Source organism: Engystomops pustulosus, chromosome 3 (assembly GCF_040894005.1).
Source record: "Engystomops pustulosus chromosome 3, aEngPut4.maternal, whole genome shotgun sequence".
NCBI classification, from domain to species: domain Eukaryota; kingdom Metazoa; phylum Chordata; class Amphibia; order Anura; family Leptodactylidae; genus Engystomops; species Engystomops pustulosus.
Window position 1 is genome coordinate 76,647,103 of NC_092413.1, and position 15,520 is coordinate 76,662,622.

The window sequence follows — 15,520 nt, forward strand, 5'->3', positions numbered from 1 at the left end:
GCATTCTTAGTTTTTATCTACCTTAACATAGAATTTGCATAAATCTACTTGTATGACCGGAAATGAAGATTAAAAGGGGTATTCTCGTATGGGCATTGACATTTAAATGAATTCATCTGCCGTATAAAACACATATCTTCAATTAAATGCCATTTAAAATAATTATCTGTGTGAATATAATTTTCCATGAATGTAGCCATGTTGTCCCATGTTGAAACCAGATTGTTGTCCTTGGCCACCACTGCTAGAGTGATTGCACAAAGAAATAGTTTTCCTTCAGTAATGAACACTGAATCCCTGTGATCAGCCAGGGCTTAATAGAACATTTCTGGCCACTGGTTGTATTCAAGGTCAGCTATCCTGTTTCTAAAGGACAGCATGGCTAAAACTTCACACAACTCTGGAGTTTTTCAGTTAAAGGAAACCTACCTTTTAGAATGGCAGGGGTAAGCTGTAAGTACCGAGCACCAGCTCAGGCTGAGCTGGTGCCGGTACTTACTTTCGTTAGTGTTATAAACCGCGGTATCGCGGTTTTAACACTTTTTAAACTTTAGCGCAGGAGAGGCTTCTTGCGCACGTAGCGCCAAAGCCTGTTCTGGTCTAGAGTTTAAAAAGTGTTAAAACCGTGATACCGCGGTTTATAACACTAACGAAAGTAAGTGCCGGCACCAGCTCAGCCTGAGCTGGTGCTCGGTACTTACAGCTTACCCCTGCCATTCTAAATGGTAGGTTTCCTTTAAGCTAGTAAGAGGAACTCAGCTGAAATTTAATTGAGAGTCATTTTAATCAGGAAAGGAGATGGCATGAGAAAGAGTGCATAATGAGTGCTCCAAATGAGTATAGAAACAAGTAAATACAAAACAATGGGGCTCATTTACTAAGGGTCCACGGACCGCACAAACATCGGAAATTCTGACGATTACCGTTTTGCATCGCATTTAAAAGGGGATTGTGGCGCAAGCGATCGAATTCTGGCTTTCATGCAACACAAATCAGGGGGGCGGGCCATCGGACAATCCTAACTGAGCGCAGGATTTAACATTTGAATTTGTGTCGCACTCACATGCACCAGGAAGAAGATTGTGAACTGCGGCAGACCTGAGCGACACAAGCAGGAAATCGGGCGCACAATCTTAGTGAAACGCGCTGGAGTCCATGATCGTCGGACAGCACAAGGGACGGGTAATGTATCTTATTTGAAATGGTATCTGAGCCACATGGTTGGAGACCAAGCCGTTGTTGCTGACTCCTAGATACATTTTCTTGCATTTACTACTCCATAAAACTTGTAGGTAAACTGACTTTCACTCTGAAATTTTGCAAAGCTTTCTGAGGTTTCAGTTTACCAGAAAGGATGTAAGGAGAAATTCCAGACAAACATTCCAACATAACAAAGCTTTTATTTAAAAAAGAAAGTTTGTTAAAAATGTTGAGAACCATTTAAGCTTACTTGCTACATTGGGACTTGAACGATGATCAGCACGGTTCTTCATCAGCCGATCATCTCCTGGTAATTTCTTTGGTTCAGAGTATTCTGGCCAAGGAATTTGGGGACTTTCAGGAGACCCATTCTGACCATTGTTACCGTAAAGCTCAAAACCTTCACTTTTTGGTCGAGGTTTCCCTGAGCCACGACGATCTAAAAGACAAATTTTGTTTCTTTATATACAGCAATTACCGTAACAGCATACACATGTTTTTTTTTTAAGGATTCACTTCTACATAGAGTAGATATGAAAAGGAAAAGTTGTATCTAGCAGGGTTTTTGTGACCCATGTCACTTATAAACCTTTTTCTAAATAAAACAAAAAAAAAAAAAGGCCATAATCATTGTGGGTAAACAGCAGGAGAATCAGCAGAACTAATTGATAGTCACAGCATGGTTGATGGGATTTTATTCCATCCACATGCTACATCCCGCTTCAAGTTTAGAATTCTGACAGGTTAAGGGCCAGGTGACATCTCGGATTCCATAGAGAATGGGCTTAAAAGACAGTATTACTAGATTTTATCCCATTAAACTTCTGCCACCACCCATTAGGCTACCCTTACACTTTATGTGAAATTTCACCTATAAAAAAAAATTCACATTGAGAAGATACAGATTTTTCTTATATTCAGTTCTATAGTACATCTTTTGGTTTTATATTAAAGAGAAGAATCTCAACTTTCAGATGACTTGTGGTTGTGGAACTGTGAGATACAGAACTGAAAATACAGGCAGTTAAAGATATGACACCAAAAGCTTGTTTCCCTGTACTACAGAACCAATAATAGTGGCGTCTGAAGTCATGTGTTAAATTTAGAGGTAACATCTGAGGCATTCTATGACTCTTCTCTGCTCAATTTCACATGACGGAGGAGATTGATTAACCCCTTCACGCTCCGTGACGGATATATCCGCCACGGAGCTGTGAAGGTTGTATGAAGAAGGCTCACGGGCTGAGCCTTCTTCATACAGAGATGGGCTTTGCTGCATATCGCAGCAAAGACCCATCGCTATCACCCGCGGTCGGTGCTTGCACCGATCGCGGGTGTTAACCTCTTCTTTGCCGCCGGCAAAGTCGCCGGCGGCACTTTAAATTTGGCGGCGCGTGGGTGCCGCCATCTTACCTCCGATCGCCGCTCCCCCGAACGTCATCGGGGGGCGGCGATCGGTTGCCATGGTAGCCTCGGGTCTTCGTTTGACCCGAGGATACATGGCTTCTGCACATGCATTACAATGAGCCTGTGGCTCATTGTAATGTATAGTGTGCAGAAATGCCATATACTGCGATACAGTAGTATTGCAGTATATGGCAGGAGCGATCAGACCATCTAGGGTTAATGTACCCTAGAGGGTCTAAGAAACAGTGGAAAAAAAGAGAAAAAAAAAAGTTTAAAAAATGTAAAAAAATAATAAAATATTAAAAGTTCAAATCACCCCCCTTTCCCTAGAACTGATATAAAATATAATAAATAGTAAAAATCACAGACACATTAGGTATCGCCGCGTCCCAAAATGCCCGATCTATCAAAATATAAAAACGGTTACGGGCGGCGGTGACCTCCGGAACGGCAAATGGCGCCCAAATGTCCAAAATGCGACTTTTACACCTTTTTAGATGACATAAAAAATGCAATAAAAAATGATCCAAATGTTGCACAGTCCTCAAAATGGTAGCAATGAGAACGTCGGCTCATTTCGCAAAAAATGACCCCTCACACATCTCCATGCGCCAAAGTATGAAAAAGTTATTAGCGTCAGAAGATGGCAAAAAAATTTTTTTCTTTTTTGTACACATTCGTTTAATTTTTGAAAATTTATTAAAACGCAATAAAACCTATATAAATTTGGTATCACCGCGATCGTACCGAACCAAAGAATAAAGTAGGCGTGTTATTTGGAGCGCAGAGTGAAAGTCGTAAAAACTGAGCCCACAAGAACATGACGCACATGCAGTTTTTTTCAATTTTTCCACATTTGGAATTTTTTTGCGGCTTCCCACTACATGGCATGAAATAATAAATAACATCATGGGAAAGTAAAATTTGTTACGCACAAAATAAGCCCTCACACAGCTCTGTACACGGAAAAATGAAAAAGTTATGGATTTTTGAAGATGGAGAGCGAGAAATCAGCGAAAATACCCTGCGTCCTTAAGGGGTTAAAGAAAATAAATAAAATCAATGCTTACTAAATACACATTGATAAGAGAAAAATGGGTAAAAAAAATTAATAAGAACTGCTTTCGCAAGTTCTGTGCAGCGCTGTGTAATCTGTCTGCGCTATATACCGTATATACTCGTGTATAAGCCGAGTTTTTGCGCACAAAAAATGTGCCGAAAATCATCCCCTCGGTTTATACACGAGTCAATAAGAGTATAAAAAATACTTTAAAAAATATTAAACTTACATACTCACCCTCCGGTAGCCCCAATGTGCAGCGCTGCTCCCCCGATGTCCGCGCGGGTCTTCTCTAACATCATGCTGGGCGCCGCCATGTTTTTCTCCCAGGCGGCGCCTAGTATGACATCAGCAGCTGCGCGTCATACTAGGCGCCTGCCGGCCAGGAGAGAGCCGTGGCGGCGCCCAGCATGTTGTTGCAGAAGACGGGCGCGGAAGCCAGAAGACGAGCCGCGCGGACATGGGGGGAGCAGCGCTGCACATTGGGGCCACCGGAGGGTGAGTATATAAGTTTATTTATTTTTTTAATGCTGGGCAGGCTGCATACTACTGGGGGCATGCTGCATACTGTTGGGGGCAGGCTGGGCTGGCTGCATACTGTTGGGGGCAGGCTGGCTATATACTGGGGGGGTCTGTGACCAATGCATTTCCCACCCTCGGCTTATACTCGAATCAATAGGTTTTCCACGTTTTTGGTGGTAAAATTAGGGGTCTCGGCTTATACTTGGGTCGGCTTATACTTGAGTATATACGGTAAATAATATTAAATAAGGAATTATTAAAATGATTTTACAAAGTCAAATGGTATGAGGTTATCCATCAATACAAAACTAAATAGTACTGGACATAATGGTAAAGTATAGGATCCATGAATCATGTGATAAAGTATGTGGAGTGCAGCAGATAACATCAAAACAATTCAATACACTATCATGTTAAAATCAAACAATGGAAATTAGTATGACAAAGTATACATATTTCCCCTTCATTCAGGATCAGAGCATCGCTGGTTCAAGTTTGCATACAGTAAAAAAAGTTTAAAAAAAAAAAAACACAAGTTTAAAACATTAATATATTTAAAAAAAAATATAAGCAGCTAAAATGTCAGTTTCCCATACAAACACTTTATAAAAAAACCCTCCACAAATACACAAAAAAACCACACATTTGGCATCTGCACTTCCTTAACAATATGTGTAATAAAACACAATCATTATTGGACCGGAACGGTAAACGCAGTAAAAATAAAACCCAAAAAAACTTTCCGAAAAAGGTAATTTTTTATTAATACCCTTAACAAAATGCTCTAAAAAGTAAAAAAAAAAGGTTACGTACCCCAAAATAAAACTGCTAAAATGAACAACTCTTCTCAAAAAAAAAATAGGCCCTTAACCCCTTAAGGACGCAGGGTTTTTCGGCTAATTTCTCGCTCTCCAACTTCAAAAATCCATAACTTTTTCATTTTTACGTGTACAGACCTGTGTGAGGGCTTATTTTGTGCGTAACAAATTTTACTTTCCCGTAATGTTATTTATTTTAACATGCCGTGTACTGCGAAGCTGAAAAAAAATTCCAAATGTGGAAAAATGTAAAAAAAAAAAAACGCTCACGTTCTTGTGGGCTCAGTTTTTACGACTTTCACTCTTCGCTCCAAATAACACGCCTAGTTTATTCTTTGGTTCGGTGCGATCGCGGTGATACCAAATTTATATAGGTTTTATTGTGTTTTAAGACATTTTCAAAAATTAAACGAATGTGTACAAAAAAGAAAAACATTTTTTTGCCATCTTCTGACGCTAATAACTTTTTCATACTTTGGCGCACGGAGATGTGTGGGGGTCATTTTTTGCGAAATGAGGCGACGTTTTCATTGCTACCATTTTGAGGTCTGTGCGACATTTTGATAATTTTTTATTTCATTTTTTATGTTATGTAAAAAGGTGTAAAAGTCGCATTTCGGACATTTGGGCTCCATTTCCCGCTTCGGAGGTCACCGCCGGCCATAACCGTTTTTATATTTTAATAGATCGGGCATTTTGGGACGCGGCGATACCTAATAAGTTTGTGATTTTTACTGTTTATTATGTTTTATATCCGTTCTAGGGAAAGGGGGGTGATTTGAACTTTTAATATTTTATTAATTTTTTTTATTTTTTAAACTTTTTATTTTATTTTTTTTTTCACTATTTTTTTAGACCATCTAGGGTACATTAACTTCTGTATTGCAATATATGGCATTTTCGCAGCACATTCATTACAATGAGCCTCTGGCCAGCGTAATGTTACACACCAAGTCTTCATCCACAATCTTACAAACATAGAGTATAGTGTTCTGGCCTATTAATTATCAAACAACGGTCATTTTATGGTCTGGAGTATATTCCAACCCAAACACATTCTAACATCAAGTTAATTGCTAGCATGCGAAAAAGGAGACTGGTGCTAGGTGATACAGAGTACAATCAACAAATATAACCAACTTTTACCTGTCAGCGAGGACGCTGGCGGCTACCTGGATGACTGACACCCACACTAGTTTTTGCACGCTGCCTTCGTCTGCAGGCCAGCTTATACATACCATGCTGGTTATACATACAATAGTACCAGAGGCACCTTAAGGCTACCATGGGCCCTGGGCTGCATAAAGTTTGGGGGCCTCAGGCCTGTAAGAGTTTTCAGGAATTATAAAAATGTACCTGTTGTTCAAGTGCCAATTCTCTGGTGGTTGCCACTTAAGCATAAAGATGATTTTAATGAGTTCAATGTGTAATGTGTTTATGTACAGCAGCCAGCCTCACCCAGCTTTCCCAAGGTCCTGTATGTTATAATAGTTTTTTCAACAAAACCACTCGACACAGGGATTAACCAAGATATGTATTATCCTGCATCAGTGTAGCTACAGCAATCTCAAGGTATGTTTGGTTCATAATGCATCAAATCAAATGATTTTCTTTAATGTGTTAAACAGTTTAATAGGGATAAATGTTTTGATACTTCTTTTTTCAAATATGTGACAAATGCCATTTTACAGCAAGACTACCTGCATATAACCATGGACTGCTCTCAGAGGGCAAACAAAGTCACGGTCTTTTACTTGCTGCTGTTGTGCGAGGTCAACTCACACACCGATGACAGTAGACAAGACTGCTTTGGCCGCAAAGAAATATGACCTGCTCCGATTTTGCAGCGCTGACAATCTACTCAAACACAGAGCCTTGAAAACCTGGGTATGAGCCCATAGAAATACATGGGACTGTGTGCTAGCCAATGAAACAAATAGAGCATGGTCAAAAATAACAGTTGTGCACATAAACAAGTCAGAGGCGAATATATATATACGTTTATGTAAACACATACATACACACATTCACTTACAAACCTAAATTTACATACACAAACACACGTACACACAACATGCACTTGTACATATTGAAACGTACACTCACCGGCCACTTTATTAGGTACACCTGTCCAACTGCTCGTTAACACTTAATTTCTAATCAGCCAATCACATGGCGGCAACTCAGTGCATTTAGGCATGTAGACATGGTCAAGACAATCTCCTGCAGTTCAAACCGAGCATCAGTATGGGGAAGAAAGGTGATTTGAGTGCCTTTGAACGTGGCATGGTTGTTGGTGCCAGAAGGGCTGGTCTGAGTATTTCAGAAACTGCTGATCTACTGGGATTTTCACGCACAACCATCTCTGGGGTTTACAGAGAATGGTCCGAAAAAGAAAAAACATCCAGTGAGCGGCAGGTCTGTGGGCGGAAATGCCTTGTTGATGCCAGAGGAGAATGGGCAGACTGGTTCGAGCTGATAGAAAGGCAACAGTGACTCAAATCGCCACCCGTTACAACCAAGGTAGGCAGAAGAGCATCTCTGAAGGCACAGTACGTCGAACTTTGAGGCAGATGGGCTACAGCAGCAGAAGACCACACTGGGTCTTCTGCTCGGAAACTGAGGCTACAATTTGCACAAGCTCATGGAAATTGGACAGTAGAAGATTGAAAAAACGTTGCCTGGTCTGATGAGTCTCGATTTCTGCTGCGACATTCGGATGGCAGGGTCAGAATTTGGCGTCAACAACATGAAAGCATGGATCCATCCTGCCTTGTATCAACGCTTCAGGCTGGTGGTGGTGGTGTCATGGTGTGGGGAATATTATCTTGGCACTCTTTGGGCCCCTTGGTACCAATTGAGCATCGTTGCAACGCCACAGCCTACCTGAGTATTGTTGCTGACCATGTCCATCCCTTTATGACCACAATGTACCCAACATCTGATGGCTACTTTCAGCAGGATAATGCGCCATGTCATAAAGCTGGAATCATCTCAGACTGGTTTCTTGAACATGACAATGAGTTCACTGTACTCAAATGGCCTCCACAGTCAACAGATCTCAATCCAATAAAGCATCTTTGGGATGTGGTGGAACGGGAGATTCGCATCATTGATGTGCAGCCGACAAATCTGTGGCAACTGTGTGATGCCATCATGTCAATATGGACCAAAATCTCTGAGGAATGCTTCCAGCACCTTGTTGAATCTATGCCACAAAGAATTGAGGCAGTTCTGAAGGCAAAAGGGGGTCCAACCCGTTACTAGCATGGTGTACCTAATAAAGTGGCCGGTGAGTGTATACTAACACTAACTATTTTACAGGCATCCAATATTAATCCCCAATGCTGTGTTTCAGGACTCAACCTTGTAGCTGCCGAGGAGAAGCACACAAAGAATGCTATTGTTTCTCGTTATCTAGTTCCACAGTGGCTCTAACGAGCTGATCTGATCCTCAATAGGGAACAACTGTCTACCCGACTGATCTTCCTCAACTTCAGAAATCAATTCCCCATCTGAGTCAATCTCCAAATCAAAATCATTAGACCTTCTAGAAACATCAATGGAATTTGGGGATCTTGCAGTCTTCTTAGAAGCAGATTAAACAGAATTTTGCACTTCTTGAAGGATAAAAGCATGGAAAGAATGACATAAGGCTTCATTCTCCTGCATTACAATCCACTGAATGCATTATTCACAAGATGGCAGACTCTTAAGACAGACTCTACATTCACAATGAGACTTTCTGGTTGATTTTATACATGGGGACTCTTCACTTGAAAATAGAACAAACGTAGGAGACCATCAGAAAGGCCGGGTCAAGGCTGTACCTTAACTTCCACCTCCACACCCATTGTGGCAACAGGGAGGCAGCAGAAAAGCCATCTGAGACTTCTGTTTTAAATTTCCAACCCCTCACATCTCCAAACAGAAGAGGTACCCCATTTCCGTCTCTGCTGGAAGTGTGGGCAAGGACCCAGCTCGCAAGTTGCCCAGGACCAAAGCAGAGCACCACCTCTATAAAATAGTTGGCTGACTATGCGTGCTCCACTTGGAAAACCTCACAGCACTCATCGGACGCACCTCGCTGGGCATTCCATTGGCTGCCGGCTCAAAAATCCATAATTTTTTTTTTTTATTTTTACCGGTTACTGAGCTGCTTGTGCCTTGTGAGTTTGTAATCTGCAGTACTTCCAAGCAGCACTATAGACATCTATGTTTGAAAAGCTTTGTCATAGAAGAGAATGCATAGCAATTGGCACATTAAATATTCTGATAGAGTTGGAACGTGAACTTTTTTCCACAATTTTTAAAAAATAATAATAATAATAATAATAATAATAATAATAATAATAATAATACCTCTTTGCATCAATGGAGATGGCTGATTTAGCAACGTTGCTAGTCCATGGTATATTGCTCCTTGTTTTGCTACCTCAAGAGTGACAACTAAACCTGTTCTTGTCATAAGTTCAGCAGCCCTGTTGAAGGAAAAAGAAGATTTAAGAAATCAACCTTAAATCAAAATTTAAGAAAAATTGGTTTGACCACTCTAAAAATAGACAGTTATTTTCTATCATTGTACAAACTAACTTGCTGCAACATGAAGTACTCTGCAAGACACATTAAATCGGCAAATCTCCATAGGACAATTTAAACTTTAGAGTAAAATGTTGTTCAAACTTCTGCTTATGACTACAGAAAAAGTCTAAACACATTTTTGGTTGTTGAACTCATATTGAAACCTATAAAATATGTAATGAAGAAAAAATTTTATATTTTAGAAGTTCTTTGCTAGTATTACCGTTCTTGAGAAAGTCCCACCAAACTTCTTCCATCAACACTAAGAAGCTGGTCTCCAGCAGCTAGACGACCGTCCTAGGATTTGAAAAAAAAAAAAAAAAAATCAAGATAAATAAATTTTCCTAAAACTATGACTAGCTTTCAATTGTTCCATTACAAATTTCTGGGTAACAGATTTTGCAGGATTATATAGAATTAATATATACAAATAATATATTAAATAAGCAATTGGAAATAATTTGAAATTAATTAAAACACACAAAGAGTTCAGAAGTACATTGACATCAGTACAAACGGAGTTGTTTATTCATATACACAGGCTCAAAAGTAACTTGACAAATTAAAGGGAACCGTTCATAAGAGCACCATTTTTATCAGGGGAACAGATTGCTAAAGTACTGTATATGGCAATTAAGTTTTTTTTAAAAGGTCTGTGTTATATGTTGTTTGAAATAAAGTAGGTGAAACTTTACGTGGCTCCCTGCCAAATGTCCAGGAGACAAAAACTTCAAATGACAACTGTGGTCTGGTCTATAATATATAGAGCAGACTGGAGTTGTCATTTGAAATTAGCCTCTCGGGGACTCAATTGAGGCATCTGGCAGGCGGCCAGGTAAAGTTTCAAATACTTTATTTCACACACCACATAACTCAAACATCTTTTAAAAACATGTTTGGCATATACAGTAGTTTTGTCTATAGCAACCTGTCCCAGGACAAAAATAGCACTCTAGTAACAGATTCACTTTAATAATCTTTTTTTCTTTTTTTTTTTTAAAGATTTTATTTTTCATTTTTCAAAATTACAACAATGCACAAAAGGCAACAACATCCGCCTCAGGGAAGTATAAGGCACAATCATAAAGTTAGGGTTAGCAGTACAAAGAAATCAATATTGGAGACAAACATCGGTCAGTAATGCCATACCAAACCCGTATGTCGCGTCACAGAAGGCATCACTCTCCCAAAGGCGGAGAAACTCATTCACACCTCACACACACAGAGCTATCCCTCCTCCTCACCTGCTGAAGCAGTCTGAGCAGTCAACTTTAATAATCTTTAACTAAAAATCTCCTGTACTTACCTCCAGCTCCCCCATCACTGTCAATCTCTATATACAGAGGGCAGTGGTGACTTCAACGATGGCCTCTGTACCAATTGGCCAGGTAAGTAAAGTATAAGGGATTTATTGTATTTTAATAGCCACAACCTCTACCCATTTTTTTTATTCTTGATAAATTTTTAATAATTTAAGAACTGTGAAGATCCATAACCATCAGCATTATAATGTTTGACTAAATTGAAGTAGAAAGTGCTACACTGTGCTATTAATAGTTACTGTCAGATTAACAAATGATCAGTACATTACAGTAACACTGTCAACACCAGACCAGAGATTTGATGCGGCATGCTTTAGATCATGGTTTCTCTTGACTTCCTCACACTAATCTCCCTGATCATTGTGGAATCATGTTGATATAAAGATAAAATATTAGTTTTACATTACAATCAGCGGGGGGAAAGAAAGTGCTAAAAATCCAAAATAAAAATTGATGATATTGTTTGTGTCCCCCTTTAAATATATATTCCGGCGTATAAAACTACCCCCCTACTTTCCTGTTTAAAATATAGAGTTTAAGATATATTTGCCGTATAAGACTACCCCTTTTCCAACGCATACAAAACACCGGTAAAAATTTAAAAAAAAAACAGATTTGAATTTAACATGGTCCTTTTTTAATTTAAATTCTTATGACATGCAGGTTTACAGCAGGAAAACTGTCGCTCATAAACATAAGGCATACAACAACAACATTACCATCGTCCATTTTACTGTAAATGTTACCATACAGTACCTTAAATTTTTATTTTATTAAATATTCCATGCCATGTACTCAGAAGTGGGAAAAAAAATTCCAAATGCAATGAAAATGGTGAAAAAACGCATTTGCGCCATTTTCTTGTGGGCTTGGATATTACGTCTTTCACTGAGCTCCCCAAATGACATGTCTACTTTATTCTTTGGGTCGGTGCGATTAAGGGGATACCAAATTTGTATAGGTTTTATAATGTTTTCATACATTTACAAAAATGAAAATTATTTTTTTGATTTTGCCAAATTCTGGCACTAATAACTTTTTTATACTTTGGTGTACGGAGCTGTGGGATGTGTAATTTTTTGCGAAATTTAATAATATTTTCAATGATATCATTTTTAGGACTGTACGACCTTTTGATCACTTTTTATAGATTTTTTTATATTTTTCAAAATGGCAAAAAAGTGCCATTTTCGACTTTGGGCGCTATTTTCCGTTATGGGGTTAAACGCATTGAAAAACCGTTAACATATTTTGATAGATCGGGCATTTTCGGACCTGATGTGTTTATGATTTTTAATGTTTATTTATATTTATGTCAGTTCTAGGGAAAGGGGGGTGATTTGAAATTTCAGGATTTTTTTGTTATAATTTTTTTTTTTTTTTTAAACTTTTTAAAATTTTTATTTATACTATTTTTCAGACTCCCTAGGGTACTTTTCACGCTGTGAAAAAAACCCGCGATCGGTGCTAGCACCGATCGTGGGTGTTACCGGTAAGCCTTTGCTGCAATATGCAGCAAAGACTTACCGGCTATGGAGAGGGCTCAGCCCATGCATTTCGTGAGTGTTGACCCTTCGATCACCGCCGGCAAACTCTCATTGACTATGGAGAGGGCTCAGCCCATGAGCCCTCTTTAACCCCTTCACACCGATGCCGTTTTTATTTTTCCATGTACAGAGCTGTGCTATGGCTTATTTTCTGCGTAACAAATGACACTTCAAAATGGTGGTATTTAATATTCCATGCCGTGTAATGGGAAGCAGGAAAAAAAATCCAAATTCAGTGAAAAAACACATTAGCGACGTATTCTTGTGGGCTTGGATTTTACGGATTTCACTGTAATGTCTACTTTATTCATTATCGGTAGGATTACGGTGATACCAAATTTGTATAGGTTTTATAATGTTTTCATACATTTACAAAAATTAAAACCTCCTGTACAAAGATTTTTTTTTAATTTTGCCATCTTCCGGCGCTAATAACTTTTTTTCCGACTTTTGATGACGTTAATAATGTTATTTTAAGGACTGTAAGACCTTTTGATCACTTAAAAAAAATATAACAAATTCTATAAAAAAGGGCAAATAAGTGGCATATTCGAGAAACTGTGGACCTTGGGAAAAAATGTCTCGGGTTATGAAAAAAAAAAAACCTGAAAATTTGTTTAATCCTAAATTATTGGTTGTACCTGGGTGTTTTTTCCATCATGTTTGATACAAATTCTAATTTAACATGGAAATGTATTTAACGGTTTTCCTCATCATGTTTTTCACATTTTGACATCATGAGACCAAGAAAACATCTAAATGATCAAAAGTACCCTGCTATCGCAAAACATCAACTAGGATGTTCTCAGGTGTAACTGGCTTATTGTGCCACAGTGTTAGCAGATTGCAAAGGAGACAGAGGGCCTACTGCTTCATTGTGAACAATGCCCTGCCAGAATGAGGTGCTGGAGAGTCTCAAATGGAGAGGTTTTTACCCCAGAAAACTGGAATACAAGTCCTCAAATATGCCATTGACTGTGTGTGTTTTTATCAACAGTTTTGATCGACTGGCAAGTTTTGGGGCAAGCTGTTAAGTAAAAAAAATTAAAAAATTTCACAGCCCTATTATGCGGGTTATTACTACTGTCTGGAGAATGCTTATCATTAGACCAATAAGCCTTATATTGCACTGCAGGTAGACATCGAGATTTATGTACACATCACATTAGGGTGACAAAAATACCTGCCTATTCAGCACGAACATTAAAACGTAAAATATAATAAGGAGTGAAAAATAAAGTAAATTAAAAACGAGCCACCCTCAGGAGCATAACATGTAAAACATCTGCACATATCGCCTATAGCAGTGATGGCAAGCCTTTTAGGCACTGAGTGCACAAACCACAACAACAACACACATATTTTTGACAAAGTGCCAATGCGACAATTTAAAGGGGTTGTCCGAGTTTAGAAAAAAAAAAAGTGGCCAGGAGCGGGCTGCCCAAAACAATAAAGCTGTACTTACCTTCTGGTGCCCTCCCGTATCCAGCGCTGATGTCGCTCCGGTCCGGGCGCCATGTAAACAAACATGGCCACCGGAGCAGCGCTGCATTCAGCTTCCGGCCGGACACGACAACCTTCCGGCCCCCATACACAATGCTGTGTATAGGGACGGATAGGCGTACCCGGCCACGGCCGGCCGGAAGCTGAATGCAGCGCTGCTCCGGCGGCCATGTTTGTTTACAATGTTAGTTATTAGGAGACAATTTATATCTCTATATCTGGATGGGAATCCAGGTCCTTTTGTTTAACTACCCAGGTTGTTTAACTACCCAGGGCCAGTTGTTCGGAGACTATATGTCTAGATGGGAATCTAGGGTCTTTTGTCATTTCCCACCTGAGGGGGGCTGAATGGGTGACCAAATGGACATACAAGATATGAAGGGTAAACATCTGTTGTCCACCATCTTGGGGGAAGGGACAGAGGACAGACTTATAAGGGGATGATAGTGGAGGATAGAGAGGAGAAAATCTTCCCTGGAGACCAACTAGGATAGGAAGAAGGAATCTGCCTTGAATACCAGCAAGGAAGGGAGAAGGAGCTAGGAGAATCACCCCACAGACTATATCACCTTCCCGGATTGGGCTGAGTATCTATCTCTGTACCCCTGCTTCCCTGTTTACCTATACCTACCTCTATACCCCTGCTTTCCTGTTAATCTCCCTGTCCCCCTTCGTTCTCTGTAATAATAGGGATAGTTACCGTATATACTCGAGTATAAGCCGACCCGAGTACAAGCCGAGACCCCTAATTTCAACACAAAAAACTGGGAAAACCTATTGACTCAAGTATAAGCCGAGGGTGGGAAATGCATTGGTTACAGCCTCCCAGTATATAGTCTGCCAGCCCCTGTAGCATACAGCCTGCCCAACCCCTGTAGTAGGAAAAAAAATAACACTGTACTCATCTTTCCGACATCCCCCATAGGTCCTCTTCTGTCTCAGACAGAAGAGGACCTACGGGTGACGTCAGAAAGGTGAGTTTTGTCTTTATTTTTTAGTTGACTCGAGTATAAGCCGAGTTAGGGTTTTTGAGCACAAATTTTGTGTTGAAAAACTAGGCGTATACTCGAGTATATAAGGTAGGTGTAAAGATCATTATATGTGTGTGTGTTTATATGCATTGTTGTGGGTTGGATTCTGTGGGTTTGTGGGTATTGTGATTAACATTGTATACTTCTAGTGTGTTAATAAATATTATTGGTATTAACCCTGAGTGTGGTAAATTATAGTGTACAATATAACACAGAAACATAAGATATAGAATATAGCAAACAGTACAATGAGGGAGGTAGTGCTATTAATCATCATATTGCATAGCAATTTATAGAACTACCAGTGTCCCATTACAGCTCTAAACTCAGAGTAGGTTTTTGATTTTTTTAAACCATGGATTACACATTTTGTAAAAAATTACATTTTAATTTTAGTGCAGATTTTTTTGGATAACCCATGGTCATTTGTGCATACAAGCAATGTTAAATAGGGAACTGAATCAGTGCGCTTTTTGGTCCAGACTATGGTGGAAAATTTTTTTAGGATTTAGATGTTTTTTTTCCCTAA

At 39.4% G+C, this 15,520-nt stretch overlaps 1 protein-coding gene across 19 annotated transcripts in view; it reads right to left on the minus strand.

Annotated features, from left to right (window-relative positions):
- The window catches only part of AFDN (afadin, adherens junction formation factor), a 251,176-nt gene that overhangs the window by 67,920 nt on the left and 167,736 nt on the right, over positions 1 to 15,520 (minus strand). For all 19 annotated transcript variants that reach the window (XM_072141135.1, XM_072141136.1, XM_072141134.1 and 16 more), the window contains 3 exons: positions 9,812 to 9,885; positions 9,370 to 9,488; positions 1,451 to 1,639 (listed from right to left, as the gene is read on the minus strand). In XM_072141135.1, coding sequence (XP_071997236.1) covers positions 1,451 to 1,639; positions 9,370 to 9,488; positions 9,812 to 9,885 — 382 coding nt within the window. The remainder of the gene's footprint in view (positions 1 to 1,450; positions 1,640 to 9,369; positions 9,489 to 9,811; positions 9,886 to 15,520) is intronic.